Source organism: Notolabrus celidotus, chromosome 3, assembly GCF_009762535.1.
Source record: "Notolabrus celidotus isolate fNotCel1 chromosome 3, fNotCel1.pri, whole genome shotgun sequence".
Lineage (NCBI taxonomy): Eukaryota > Metazoa > Chordata > Actinopteri > Labriformes > Labridae > Notolabrus > Notolabrus celidotus.
The window spans coordinates 22,418,855-22,432,607 of NC_048274.1; the positions used below are offsets into that span (position 1 = coordinate 22,418,855).

At 39.8% G+C, this 13,753-nt stretch overlaps 1 protein-coding gene across 2 annotated transcripts; it reads right to left on the minus strand.

Moving 5' to 3' along the window:
• Positions 1 to 1,487: 1,487 nt before the first annotated feature.
• LOC117810717 (UPF0606 protein KIAA1549L-like) lies at positions 1,488 to 13,452 on the minus strand. 2 transcript variants are annotated; one of them, XM_034680652.1, is made up of 8 exons: positions 13,072 to 13,452; positions 9,780 to 9,912; positions 5,681 to 6,052; positions 5,504 to 5,598; positions 5,049 to 5,197; positions 4,746 to 4,897; positions 3,770 to 3,844; positions 3,285 to 3,401 (listed from the first exon to the last, which is right to left on the minus strand). In XM_034680652.1, exons 1-7 carry the CDS (start codon positions 13,401 to 13,403, stop codon positions 3,815 to 3,817), a joined length of 1,263 nt encoding a protein of 420 aa, XP_034536543.1. In that variant the 5' UTR covers positions 13,404 to 13,452; the 3' UTR covers positions 3,285 to 3,401; positions 3,770 to 3,814. The 2 variants fall into 2 exon arrangements, with proteins under 2 accessions (XP_034536542.1, XP_034536543.1); XM_034680651.1 differs by lacking the exon at positions 3,770 to 3,844 and having other exon boundaries at positions 1,488 to 3,401; positions 13,072 to 13,451.
• Between the last annotated feature and the right edge of the window lie 301 nt (positions 13,453 to 13,753).

The window sequence follows — 13,753 nt, forward strand, 5'->3', positions numbered from 1 at the left end:
TTGATTGTTCTAATAAAATCTTTAATTTGATATTAATCATGTAGGCTAATATTTCTTTCATTCTCCATCTGTCTCAAGGTCTGCCTGTCAGATCAATCTCTGAGGAACATCAAATATAACAAGATCAAGCAGATGAAACGGAAATGAGAAAATCAGTCAGGAAGACAAAAAGACATTGATTGGTAGTAGATTTAGCTCACTCCATACTTCATTTATAGAATAAATACTTTTCATCTTTCTAAATGTATGAACCACATAAACCCTTTATTTAGTATCACTTAGTTTTCCAGCATGTGAATGTGGAAAGGTGTTCACTTCTGGTATACACAAAAAAATGTTTTTTTTTTACTGTAATTAGTACAGTTCTTAAGACAATAAGTGCTTCTCTGCATTATGGGTAAAAGGAATCTTGGGAAAACAAGCAACAGAGTCCTTGCTGAGTTTCAGACATACAGCATTTCCTTACACATACTTACTTACTCACCAACAAGCATGAGTACAAAAGAAAATTTGTTCGGAGGGAGGGAGGGAGGGAGGGATGGAGGGAGGGAGGGAGGCTCAAAAGTCATAATGCAAAAAGGCTTAATTCATCCAGGGCTGCGGTAAAAGCAACACTGTCCTATGAAAAAGGCATTTGTACTCTTTGTTGTCTTTCTTATGTCCCAGCTGGCATCTGTCTAATAACAGCATCAATATCAACATTCCATGTGATTGGCATTAACATAGTAAAAGTAGGCAAGCTGTAGCATCTGAACATTTAATGCTAACATATTGCAACACCTTTGCTATAGGCCGTCATGGATTCATCTGCCAACAGTCCCACTTTCCATAACCAAGCCAACAATTCTGCATTAGGAGTTCATCATAACCTTCTGATGACTTTATGCCGCAGTGAGATATGATTCTGACTTTTTTTTGTCTAAGAAAGAGGATTTCCTTCCATGTGTGCAGTGATTTAATGACTTTCTTTAGTTGAAGTTTTTATATTTTCATCTGGCACGTTCAGTTTTGTTATATGCATTGCTTTGTGTCACAAATTTAAGCTTTTTTTACAAATTAGTTTTAATGGGGTCTTCATGGTTGGTGGTGGTGTGTTATGTTGCTCTGTAAACAGATCTGTTACAAACCGGGTGATTCCAGAGCGCACAGATGTAACACTCTGGTGTAACACTTCATACTAAACACAGTTCTTCCAGAAACACTTTGTGATCAATGAGAAGTGCTCTACTGTACACAATATCTGAGTCTGTGCTCAGGCAGACACTCGTAATGTCACACAAACACATCAAGGTTTGTGCACTGATAGCTTCTTAAAACAGGAGTACTGATGTAGGACCTCTCATTAGGTCAAAAGTTGACATGAACTTTGTATTTTATTCATGAAATGCACCAATTGAGACCTTTAAAAGGCCATGAAACAAAAGCTAGACTTCCTTAAGAAAGTCAATAAACTATGGCACAGCTTCCAGCAGCAAAGAAATTTCAACAAATTTATAAGGCGTTTATTTTCCTCTGAGTTCAGAGTGGTACGATCATTTGCTGTTGTAATGCTGTTCTGCTTTGTTTCAGGATGCAAGGTTTATAAAGGTTGGAAAACAAAGAAATAACAGCATTTCATCATATTGTTATTTTTGATCTACCTAAGAAAAGTGAAAATCCAGAGTTCATTTATTTAAGGAAACCAATATGTTAAAGCTCATCAGTTACCGTAAGGTATTAGCTAATGTTTGGATTCAACCATTTACTCTCTAACATCACTCTCAGTGTTCCTAGATCAAATAGGAAAGGACAATTTTTCCAGCAAACAGTAACACTAGCTAGCTAACAGTGTAGTAACAGAGTAATCAGACGAATGCTGATATACCTGTTGTGACTTGTGTAGTTTGTGTAGTCTGATAAATTATCAAATGTAATTTTTTTTACCTCCAAATATGGCCTGGTGTCTCATAACGACTTGGTAGGTTCTGATAGCATAGGAAGCACTAGATTACTGTGGTTTCTTTTAGATTCCTTACATTTATATAGCTTACAAACCTGGAACACAGTGGAATAAAATAACAACAGCATCAAAGGTCCCCACAGTCAGAGTGGCAACAGAGTAAAATGGCAGAAGTGTGAATATTCTGAATGTTTGGTGACAAAGGTTTTGGGGTTTTGTGCCTTGAATCATTGTAGCATCTGAACACAACTTCATGACTATAACAGCATATGTGAATTATCTTTAGAACTTCTTCAATTGGGTTTTAAAATTCAACAAAAGAGAAACGGAGAGTCAAATCAGAACTTCTTCGCACACTCCGACATTGAAAGAATAAATGCTTCCCTTTGCTTAAGATTCATAAAAGCAAACATTTCCATTATTGTGTTACATCATCATTAATGCTGCTTATTCAATGTTCAATTAGGTTGAATGAAAAATGGCTGACACAGACACAATTTGTTTAGTCCATTTGTTAACTAAAGGGAATAACACTTAAAACATCTAATTCTTAATAGAAAACAAAGAACAGTCAGTGGTTGTTGATGTTGTGGTGCCTATATTTGATAAATACACTGAAGAGTCTGCAAAAAGAAATGTAATGAACTGATACGGTATGAATGGTATGAACTAATAAAGACGTAGCCATTCTCTTAGAAGCTAATGGTCCATAGAAGGATCGAAGACACATGATGTCCTAATACTGTACATGCTCATATACACTGTGGTTTATACTGAACCATCTGACAGGAAATATTTGGTCCTCTCAGTACAGACAATGATGCTACTTTTTCTCTCCTCTCAGTTGATGCTGATTCACAAAAAGATGTCTAATCTTGGAAAAAAATGTCAGATTTTCCGTAGTTGGTGAATCTTATTGACATATCTACAAAGAAGAGATGCATGTAGTTATTTGGGACATCATCGATAGAGGATGGAATTTTTTTTATTTTCTAAAAAAAACTGTTACTGTTCCTTGGATTAAGGAGCTTCAAATCACCAATGACGTATGAAAAGAAATCAATCAGTGGGTTATCAGTGGTTAAAGAAGATCAGTCTGTTTTACAGTACAAACATCAAAAATCAGTCTGCAGGAGCATCACCTCTGTGTCACTGTTGAAGACCATCTCCTGCACTCGAGGGGGTAGAATTAAATCTAGAACTCAAACAAGTCGTTCTGCTTCTTGGCCAGCTTGGCCACCTCCTGCCGGATAGCCTGCACCAGTGCAGAGGTGGAGAGGCTGCTCAGGGGCATGCTGTCCATGTCTTTCACCACCTGCGGCAGGCTTTGTTTAGATGCTGTGCTGGGGGCAGCAGGCGGTGGCTCCAGTGCTCCAGTGTTATACTCTAGGGGCAGCCTGGTGGGGCTTCCCTGTGGATACCGAGGATGAGGAAAAGCCTCTACATACCCAGGGAGGGGCAACTGTAAAACAGACCAGGTATGAAATCAGTAATAAAGTAACTTTATGTTTTTACTACTCACAACAAAAAATATGGCAGCAAATAATACAATTTAAGCATATGGGTTAGATTGTTATGTTGGTGTGTGAGCATTTTCTCTTGCAGCACTTTTAAAAAAAAACATTAAATGGATGATGGGGTGAAATGACGGGGAAAGTAAAGAGTGTGTAGAGCTACTGTTCACTAAAATGAGTTTTTGTTCAAACAGTGTTTGAACTCTCAAATGGACTATTTTTAAATGCTGGTACCAAAAATCTATATAGGTATCAGATTTATACGACAAAATGATAAAAAGGTAAATAGGTTCTTTTAGGAAATGTGCTCATCTACCCTGGTGTTTTGTTGTGTCCACTCAACGGCAGCCATTAATTCAGATCAGCAAATGGTTTCTAAATGACACTGGTTCTGCAAAAAGACACTGCGTGAAGACAAGTGGTTGGAACAGGCAAACAGACAAGCAAAAAGAGAACATCCCATACAAACAAGGTGAGTCCTGCGCAGGGGAGGGGAGGGGAGGGTCACATGGGTTACAACAGGTATGACAAGACAAATGGATCCCATCTCACTATTTTGAAAAGTAAAAAAGAGGAGTAAGTAGGTGAATGCTTAAAGAACAATGCTTGATGAGGCCTGTTCAAGGGTAGATAAGGACACTTGATGCTCTGCAGAGAACAGTGTTTTAAAACAGAGTAGCAATTTCATGCACATACTAAAGGTTTAATAACTGCTGATATTCACATTCAGGGTTTTTGTCTTTATTAATTTGACTCTTACGCAACTGTTTAACATTAACTAGAGTGACCATGACCATATAGGGAAAATATCCTGACAACCCAGAGTTGAGATCAGGGCTATTTTAATCTCACTCTACCACAAGGAGTGTTTTCCTTTATCAGTTTTATAACCATATTTTGTGGTTGTTTTTTCCAAATATAATGTTTATTATCCAACTGTCGTGGCTTCCTTTGCTCTAGATCAATTTTTATCTCTGTAAGAGCTTAAAAATGAAAACACTATCTGACTGAGTCTGACCTCCCTGCGGCTGTATTGATAGCAGAGGAAAACCTCTTTTCTAACTTGTTTGTTTCCTCGATATGGGCTTAACTGTGCCAGAGATTTCACAATAGTTCCATACAAACATTTTACTTTCCAAAAATGTAAGGTTAAACTACTGGACAACAACTAGTGGAGCACTGTGATACATGCTTCAAAACCTTGGAGAGTCCTAGTTTGACTAAAACATCTGGCCACGTGTCAAGTAGAGTGGGTGGGGTGTTTCTTGAGCAAGAATTATGGGCCTCCTTACAGAGTCTGCCCACTGTGGCGGCACATCCTCAGGCTCTGGTGGATAGGACATCCAGGAGGGACTGTGGTAGGAGGTGGGTGGGGTGGAGACAAAGTATTCTGAGTAGCCGGACCTGCTGGCTGGGATGGCGTAGACGGCTGTTATTGGGTTTCCTACAGAGAGAAGAAGAGCGATATTTTCAGTGTATGATCACATCAAAGAATTCAAAAAGTCAAATGTCATCAGAATATAAAGATGTACTGTATGTAACGCAGATTTCTGGTTATACTTGAAATGCAAAGTCATGACCTCTTCATTTGTTACCTGAGTATTTGGACACAGGCTGCTCAGCAGTGATAGGTGGAAGTGCTGCTCTGGTCGTTGGCCCATATGGGTTGTTGTCATGTTGACTCTGCATTTCAGTGACAGATGTCTCTGAGCTCCTTCCCTTAGGCCCCAAGTCGGAGGTGGAACTGTTGGATTGAGATAGGAGAGGAATAAACACCCAGCTTAAGTGAAATACATCTTCATCACCACAAGATGGCAGATGCACTCCATGTGGGAGAGTAAGCACCTCATTAACATTCTTGCCATCTCTCAATGCACTAGTTCAATATTCAAATTTATACAAGGCCTAAAATCACCCTGGCCACAGCACATTACCTAGTGAATATCTAGTCCCTGAATATGAATGTGAATGTGAATAAATGTGGCTTTATCTGATGGACTTTGGAATTCTACAGACAGTGTGTTTCTGTCTGTGCCTAATTTGGCCTTACCGCCTTAAAGAGGTCCCAGGAGGAGGACCAGTGCGAGGCGGTAAAGGGGGAGGAGAACCCATGGCCATTTCAGGAAGCTGGGTGAAGTGAAAGGCCTTGAAGAGATAGAGAAAGACATTTAAGGTTACATAAACACTATCATTGTACTTTTAGAGAGGGTGAATAATCTCATCTTACCGGTTTAGGCAGGCTGCACTGATACACATCTGAGCCATAAGATGGTACCCACTGCAAGCCTCCCCGTCCGCTAGTCATTGTGCCAGGAGCGCTGGTCACAACGTCTGCGTAGGGGAGGGGAGGTGGTCCAGGGCTGTAGTGGTCAGGAGGCGGGTGGTGATGGGAGTGTCGTCCGGATGTGGACTGCCCCCCTGAAGCCAGGCTGAATGCCTCCTCTAGCAGCAGGTGCATCTGCTGTCGCACTTCATCAATGGATGGCTGTGAGCTCAGAGTGGATGTCTCTGAGTGGCCTTTCAAACCCCGGCCGTACATGTATCCCCGCGGCCCCATCAGACGGTCTACATTCGTCTCCTCGATCAACTCTGGCTCAGTCTGAAACACAGACAGCACAATTACACCTATATGAAGTGAAACCAAACACACATCTTTAAACTTAAACTGATGAACCCAAACAGCACAATCTTTAAACAACTGAATGTGCAATGGATCAGACGGACAGTGTGGGACTCGTGGTAATGTTGGGCATATTACTGAACAAGGTGCACTTTTATTTATTGTGTTATGAACCCTTTCAGTTGTAATGTGTCTATATACATAGGCACCTGCAATAACTGGGTAGGTACATTTCTATTTGTAATGGGTAAGGCTCACTCAAGCACTTAGGGGAAATTCAGGGGTCTTTTGGAATCAGTAGTGCACACTTGTGCTCAGTGGACTGTGATGTCAGGCAATATGCAGCCATGCTAAGCTGATGTGCTTGGATTTTTAAAGTTTTGGGTGAGCAAAAGTGTTGAAACAACTCAATATAAAGGAATAACAGACTAGAGGCAATGCAATTATGTGGCAATGTAAACTGTGAGTGTACTGAATACTGTCAGTGTGTTTTTGGCTTATAGTGTATGCAGCAATTTATTCATGCTAAAGTGAGTGAGAATGTTTATGACACTTGAAATCAACAGACCGAGATGTCCCATAACACTAAGCCATGCTGAGCGGTTGCGCTTCTGTTTCTGTATTTTCAGTAATGGAGTTAAAGATTCAGTGTAATGCTGCCTGGAAGTCCTTTTTGAGTCCAAGTGCGCAAACACATTAAATCTGTCCTGTATGTTAGGACAGATAAGGTCTGAAACTAGGACTGAGACTGAAAAATAGGGGGTGGACAATTGTTTGACGTTCTGATTTAGTGACTAAAAGCTCATTAAGACCTCATTGTTTAATTTAAACAAAGTCATTATGTTGAACTAGGGCACAAATTTGAGTGGAGAGCCCGAATTTCACTGTAGTTGTGCTGAGGGCTTGCATGACTGAATCTGTATGCACCCCAGGAGGCATGTTCCGATTTACACCTGATGTAGAATATTTTAAAATGATGCCTCTCCTTATTGAATAAGCAGGATATCAACAGAGACACCCAGAGGAAAATGAACAGTTACAAGTTCAATAATGTCTCCTGTCATTCTCTCTGTGGGCTGTTGACAAGATGTCTGATGAGCTTGAAGAGGCTGTTTAATGTTTTTCTGAATTTTGGAGACGTGTCAGCAGGAAGCTTTGAACCGGCAGTGTTACTGCTTGGTCACAGTAGGTTCAGCAGCAGACGCAGCCAGCTGGTTTCAGTGAGAGCAAAGCTGCACTTTTCAATACTTCTAACAATCCTTCAGTGATGGAATATGTGTGGTGCAAATAATATCTTTTCTAATCTACACTACATGTAGTATATTCAATCATCCCCTCTAAAACCGTTGCCACAGCGTCCTAACACATTTCCTGCTTCCTCACTCCATCTTTTCCATCTTCTTCCTCACATTTCCCACAAGTCCCTTCATCTTTTCATACCCTCTGCTCTCTCCCCAAGCCTGTGTTTCCATCTAACCAATTCTTATATTCAGTGATAAATGAATACAAGTTGAGGCTGCCCTACTTCCTGTGCGAATTGAAGGTAGCCACAGGAGACCTAGTGTAGTGCACCTCATAAATCAGTCCCCCTGCAACATGGACCTGCAGCAGCAGGGCCTGCAGCTACACTGGTCCCATTCTAATCAACAGGACTGGGACTGAAGAAAAAGGATCATGTAGCTTATAAAGGTTACTTTCTAATTTTTTAACAGATATGAGCAGTTGGCTACACTCTGTGTTAACCAAGTGGTGTTGAAAAACAAATGAAATGTTGAAGTGCAAAAAGTGCAATTCCTTGAGTGTCTACTTGAGGCTGACTCCGAAAGCCAAGGAAACCAATATGCGTAGTCTCTGTAACGTCACCCATTAGTGTCTGAAGACATTTTGAAGCCTAGCTAGCTATACTACAAATGCTGGCTCAATCTAACATTTAATCAAGCTAGAAACAAACAAAGAAGCAAAGAAGGCTTTTACCCCCCTGGTATACAGCTACAACACATCTGCCCGTCAGCCAACACAGCCACACCCCTAGTAATGCTGAATCATGTATAGATCCCAGCCTTTACATTATCCTGATGGATGTATTTTAGAAAAGATTCACCCCCTGTATGATGTGTATGAATAGATACACAAACTACACACCCAAACCTATTTTTAAACCAGGTTTTAATCTTTATAAGGGACCTAATGGGGATTCCTTGGCATTAGAGCAAGCCCTAAAACTTGAGAAGCTGCAGTTTTTTGCACTTCTTCATTGGCCTCATTTTTCAACACCAGACATTGCTGCTTGAGGAAACCTCTTTAGAGGCCAAATTAAAATGCAAGTATTTAAAGAAGAATTAACAAGTTGACAGCCTGGTCCAAAAAAAAAACAACAAAAAAACGTTTTTTGGTCTCTATACATTGTTTCTGTGTTTATGATGATTATAAAGAGCTCTAACTTTTTGTTTAACTTTTTGTACTCATCTGTTTTATTTCAATAAAGAATTAGAGTTATGAATATTTAGGTAAAATTAGTGCTTGACTGACAGGTGAGGGGATTGTAGCTGTTTGCAAGGCAGCCATGGCTATAGCCTCAACTTGACCTCTTTCCCAATTTTAAGGTTATGTTAACTGAAGTTAGGTTGAGTCAGCATTTGAATCACTTTCTTTGAGATTCATAATGCCTCTTCAGAAATCAATAGGTTATATCACTAAGACTATTTTCAAGTTTTGTGCGGTCTATGGTGGAAACCAACCAAGAATAAAGGGAGTATCTACTTTTAAAGAAAAGCCTCTTTTGTGCCTAGAGCCTAACATGGAATAAACTGCTCTTGCTAAAATGCTATAATCATGATATTACAATTGACTTTCAGTCGTAGTAAATGCACAGGTTAGTTTAACACTCCTTTATTTCCATTGTTGTGTCCCAGTGAGCCAGCATAACAATACCAGAGCCGGTTTCATCTGCGTTTTTCCAGCTGTGACTGGTCAAAGAGGCTGGCAGGTCAGCAGCAGTTCAGTGAAATATTTCTATCAGTGCTCATATATTTTACAGAAGGACAGCTCTGAATGAAAAACACCTTTTAGGAATGGCCAGCACCATTACTCGTGGGAGCTCACTTGCTAGTATTCTGACTTCATGACAGAAAGAGTTGTACACAGAGCCGTAATGGAACAATAAAGGAGCCGAGGCATAAACCAGCCATCCTGAGACACACCACATATCAAGACGACAGGAGCTTATAAATCTTTACTCTTAATTATGAATGAACCACTTTTCTTCTTCCAGCTGTCTGTGGTCCCATATAACTGCACCTGGGTGGTAGACGGTGTCTGATTTCGAGCTCATTGAGTGAGATTTTAAATGGGGCAATAAAGAGGAGGTTTAGCACAGATTCAGCTCAGATTGATAATTATCTGTTCTATTTTTATATTCCGTTGTACAAGAGTGGAAACTGTGACATTTATTACATTGCTTTTTCCTTTTATGTGAACTTGGTTACAAGAATATAAACATTGTATGAATAGTAATTCTGAATCACATCATAAATACATTTAAATGATTACACACATCTTGCAAAGTAACAAACATAATTAACAAGCAGCACAGTGTTGCTCTGTAAATCCCTGAGTTAGAAGAGGTGCTACTTTATGTGATGGTAAATAGTATGTGAGTGGCATCTGTTTTGTAGACGGGGTCAGTTTGTGATGACATGTGACTCACATCATATCCGCTGTTGCGAATGCCTCTTCTGGGTCTCTCCCTCATAACGAGCAAGTCCATCTCTGTTCCCCCAGGACTGGGACTGCTCAGACTCTGTCTGCTGCGGTAGGCCGTCTGTCCTACCTGGGAGTGCCTGCGAATCAGAATAAAGGATGGCTTCATTACAAATCAGACCTGGGGTAACGCTATTATACAGTGAACTCCTTTCAGCTCAGGTTTCTTGCTTGAAGTTATGTTTGCAAAGGGCCTGCAGTGGAAAGTGGGTGGAAAGTAGATATGGTGGAGACCACAGTAGGAGGAATTGATTTAATTCCCTCTCAATATCATTCATTAAGTTCAATACAGACCAAATAGATACAGTGTGCTCATATCTCTCATTACAACATCAAGTAAAAGAGCTGAATCACCAGATTACATAATAATGTTGCCAGGCATGATGGTATCCTTAAAGCCAAGCAGTGCTGATAATCTCCCAAGTAAAACAAAACAACAATGTACAATCAATTTGAAAGAGAAACATAAACATCAGCATGTGCTTGGTGTATCTGTTCAACCATACAGTAATGTCAAACTGGAAATTGATGTTCAAACCTTGATCTTACTCACCATGGTGGGATATAAAAATAGCAAGTCCATTCAACCCTTCACTAAGTCAACACACAAGCCAAAATTCGAATGTTGCTTTCCGCTCTAAATGCATCTAGTCTGAGGTTTATGTCATGTGGAAAAGGCTGCTTTCCCCCCTTGACCTGAGTCTGTCATAATCTAAGATTGTCCACACCCGTTTTTCACATCTTGGAAGCTCAAGACTAAAAGTAATCAGACTGACTTGATGGGTGTCTCCCTGCATATGAACAAAGGATAATGAGAACTTGCAAGAAACAATCTTACTACATGGATTGTATATAAAAGATGGACATGGCCATTGAGATGTCACCTAATAATTTATTACAAAAAAATAACGCTTCTTGTTTATCATTTTCATTTTATTGCCTATAAAAAATGTGTCAGTTTAAATGTTCTCTATTTTATATGTTCAAAATAAACAAATGAAAACGAGAAGTCGTCCTGTGTAGACAGGTTGTAGATGCATTCTCTATCATAGTTAATTAGCTGCTTTGATAGCAGTTTATCATTCATGGGTAAACACATCAAAAAGTGTTTCCTGCTTTATCATTGATTTTACCCTAAATGGCACCATACAATTATGGCAAACCTAAATGATGTATTGAATGAGACTTGAAACTAGCCACTGAGACCTCAAACTCATTAGAAAATGTTCATTGAGGTATTTGATCTACTGAAAAAAGTGTGATTTTCTCAGAGCCAGAGTGTCAAGGTCAATAAAACTCTCCTCTGCAATCAAAACTAATGTTAAGGCTCTTCAGTGATGTGTGAGTTCAGCTGTGCTATTCATTTTCTATACAGATATCTGCCATTCATATATACACCAAATCAATACATTCAAGTATTGTGATAATACAGCTCTGATTTCTTCTTTAAGCATCACAGATGACCCTGAGCTGCAACAACATGCTGCAAACAAAGAGGTTGAGTGGAGTGACTGTAATACTTTACAGATAAACACAGAAATAAACATGGAAATTGTATTTGGTTTGCCATCTTACTCTCATAGATCTCCTGTTGTTATCCATAACAAAGAAAAACAGTTGTCTTCTTATAGACCACACTGAAATTTTCTGAAAAAGACAAAACCCAAACACTTATTTTCTTCACCCACTTATCTCTTTAGGTGCCAATAGACAATTGCTCTTTTGTTTTCTACCTCTGTGATTCTAAGAGTTCAACATGTGTCTATTCACCGCTTTCAATACCCTGCATAATAAGACATGTTGACCTTATTGGAATAAAATTGTTATCTTAAAAATGTATGTCCACCACAAAAACACTATAGATTTCCACATTATGAAAAAATGTGCCTCAAGAGACAACGCTGACGGGGCGCTGGTGGCCTGGCGGTCTAAGCGCCCCACATACAGAGGCTGCAGTTCCATTGCCGGTTCGATTCCCGGCCGCGACCATTTCCTGCATGTCTTGCCCCGCTCTCCACTCCCCACATTTCCTGTCTCTCTTCAGCTGTCCTATCTAATAAAGGCAAAAAAAGCTAAAAAATATAACTTAAAAAAAAAAAGAGAGAGACAACGCTGACACAGGGAGGTTTATGCAAGAAACATGGAGCAACTACACAGCGGAGCTCCTACTTGATGTCGCAGCGTAAGTAATGACGGTGGTAAAAGATATGTTCAATGACTAAGGTCAACATGTCTTATTATACAGGGTGTCTTTCTACAGTCTAAATCTTGCTCCACCAGATGAAAATCAACTCAGAGATTAAAGGTCAGCCGCCCCAGAGACTCAGAGGGATGAATCAGCCTACCAGAAATACATGTCCCCTGCTAGCAAGGACAGGGCAATATAACAACAATTGATAATTATCATGACAAAAATCCAGTATATTCAAACTTGTAATTACCCCATTCACCACTAGTGAGGGTAGGGACACTTTTAATGCTAGTTGCCACCTAACATTAAAGAGAAGTAAAAGGCAATGATGAACAGCCAATCATGTAGACGTTTGGAGCGGAATGGAGCGACAGAAACACTGAAGCTCAAACCAAGATGAAAACATCCTTGACAAGAAAGGCCACTCAACTTCAGTAGCTGAGATATTTTGGCTATTTACAGTCTGTCAAAAACAGAGCAGCATGCACTGCAAACGTGCCGATGAAGTGCCAGCTAACACAGGTAACACTACAAACCCGTTAGAACCAATGAAGCAACAAATCTTTGGTGTGATTACCCTCGGCAAGGAGCAGGAAATTAAGTGTGACCCCCCCCGGCTGCAAACTATTAGATCATTATTGTGTTTTCTAGCACCATGCCTGACATAAAAAACAAACAAAGATGCAGTAGCTTATCTAATTACAAATGTAATGCAGTGATTTTTGAAATTTTATGATGACGATATTATTGGCAACATCGCCCAGCATCATTTCTAGCCATCAGAGAGAATGCAGGGTTAAGGCACTTCCACTTTGGCATCAAGCTTTTATTTATGTTTGATTTTTGTAAACAGTCCATGCATGGTTACAGTATTAGCTAATCACTAAATGCAGAAGTCATCAGTGATAGATGCCCAATATGATCGATATGAAATAGCTTGTCATCTGCATAACGTTGTGACAGCTCTAGTCATATCCTTTCAGCCCTTATGTAAGCATGGATTTAGTCTTAACCTAGGTTCCTCTTGCTTTCCCCCCTCTCCCCTCACCTCCTGTGAGACTTGACAAAAGTGGAACCCCGCTCATCATCAGGCTCCGACGGTCTGCCATGCTCACCGGCTGCCCTCTCATAGCCGTGTGACTGTCTTTGTGCCAGAGCTCTGCTGCTGCTGCTGCCGTCTGTGGAGGGGAAATCATAATAGCCTTTCCTCTTAGCCTTTAGCCTCAGCTTGTTTCTGTAGTGCTCGATGTCTGACTTCTGCTTCAGAGCCAGGTTCACCTGCAGAGAGGAGAAGTGCAGGAAGCAGAGAAACATGGAGATCACAATGAAAACAGACAAAGGCTGTTCCTGCTGTATGTGGCATGAGTCTACTTCTTCCATGAATGTGTGGATGAAAGATCAGAGGGGTTCATTGGAATAAGGTGATCTAAAAATGACGCTGCTTTGTATTAAACATCAAAAAGACTCTGGACAGATTCATTATTTTTTATGGTATGTTTAAACTTCAAAACCACAAAGGAAATGTAAAAGGAAGAAAACTGAGATTAAAAATTTCAAAGATGTGTTGCATCATACTATCAAACAAACCATACTCAGTTTTGCTTTGATCCAATGATAACCTATTGTAGAAATTGTAATATATCATTTTCAGGTAAATAAAACTTGGATGAGCTAACAATATGTCAAAAAAGGTCACATTTTAAAATATTAAAATGGCTGGGTTATATTAA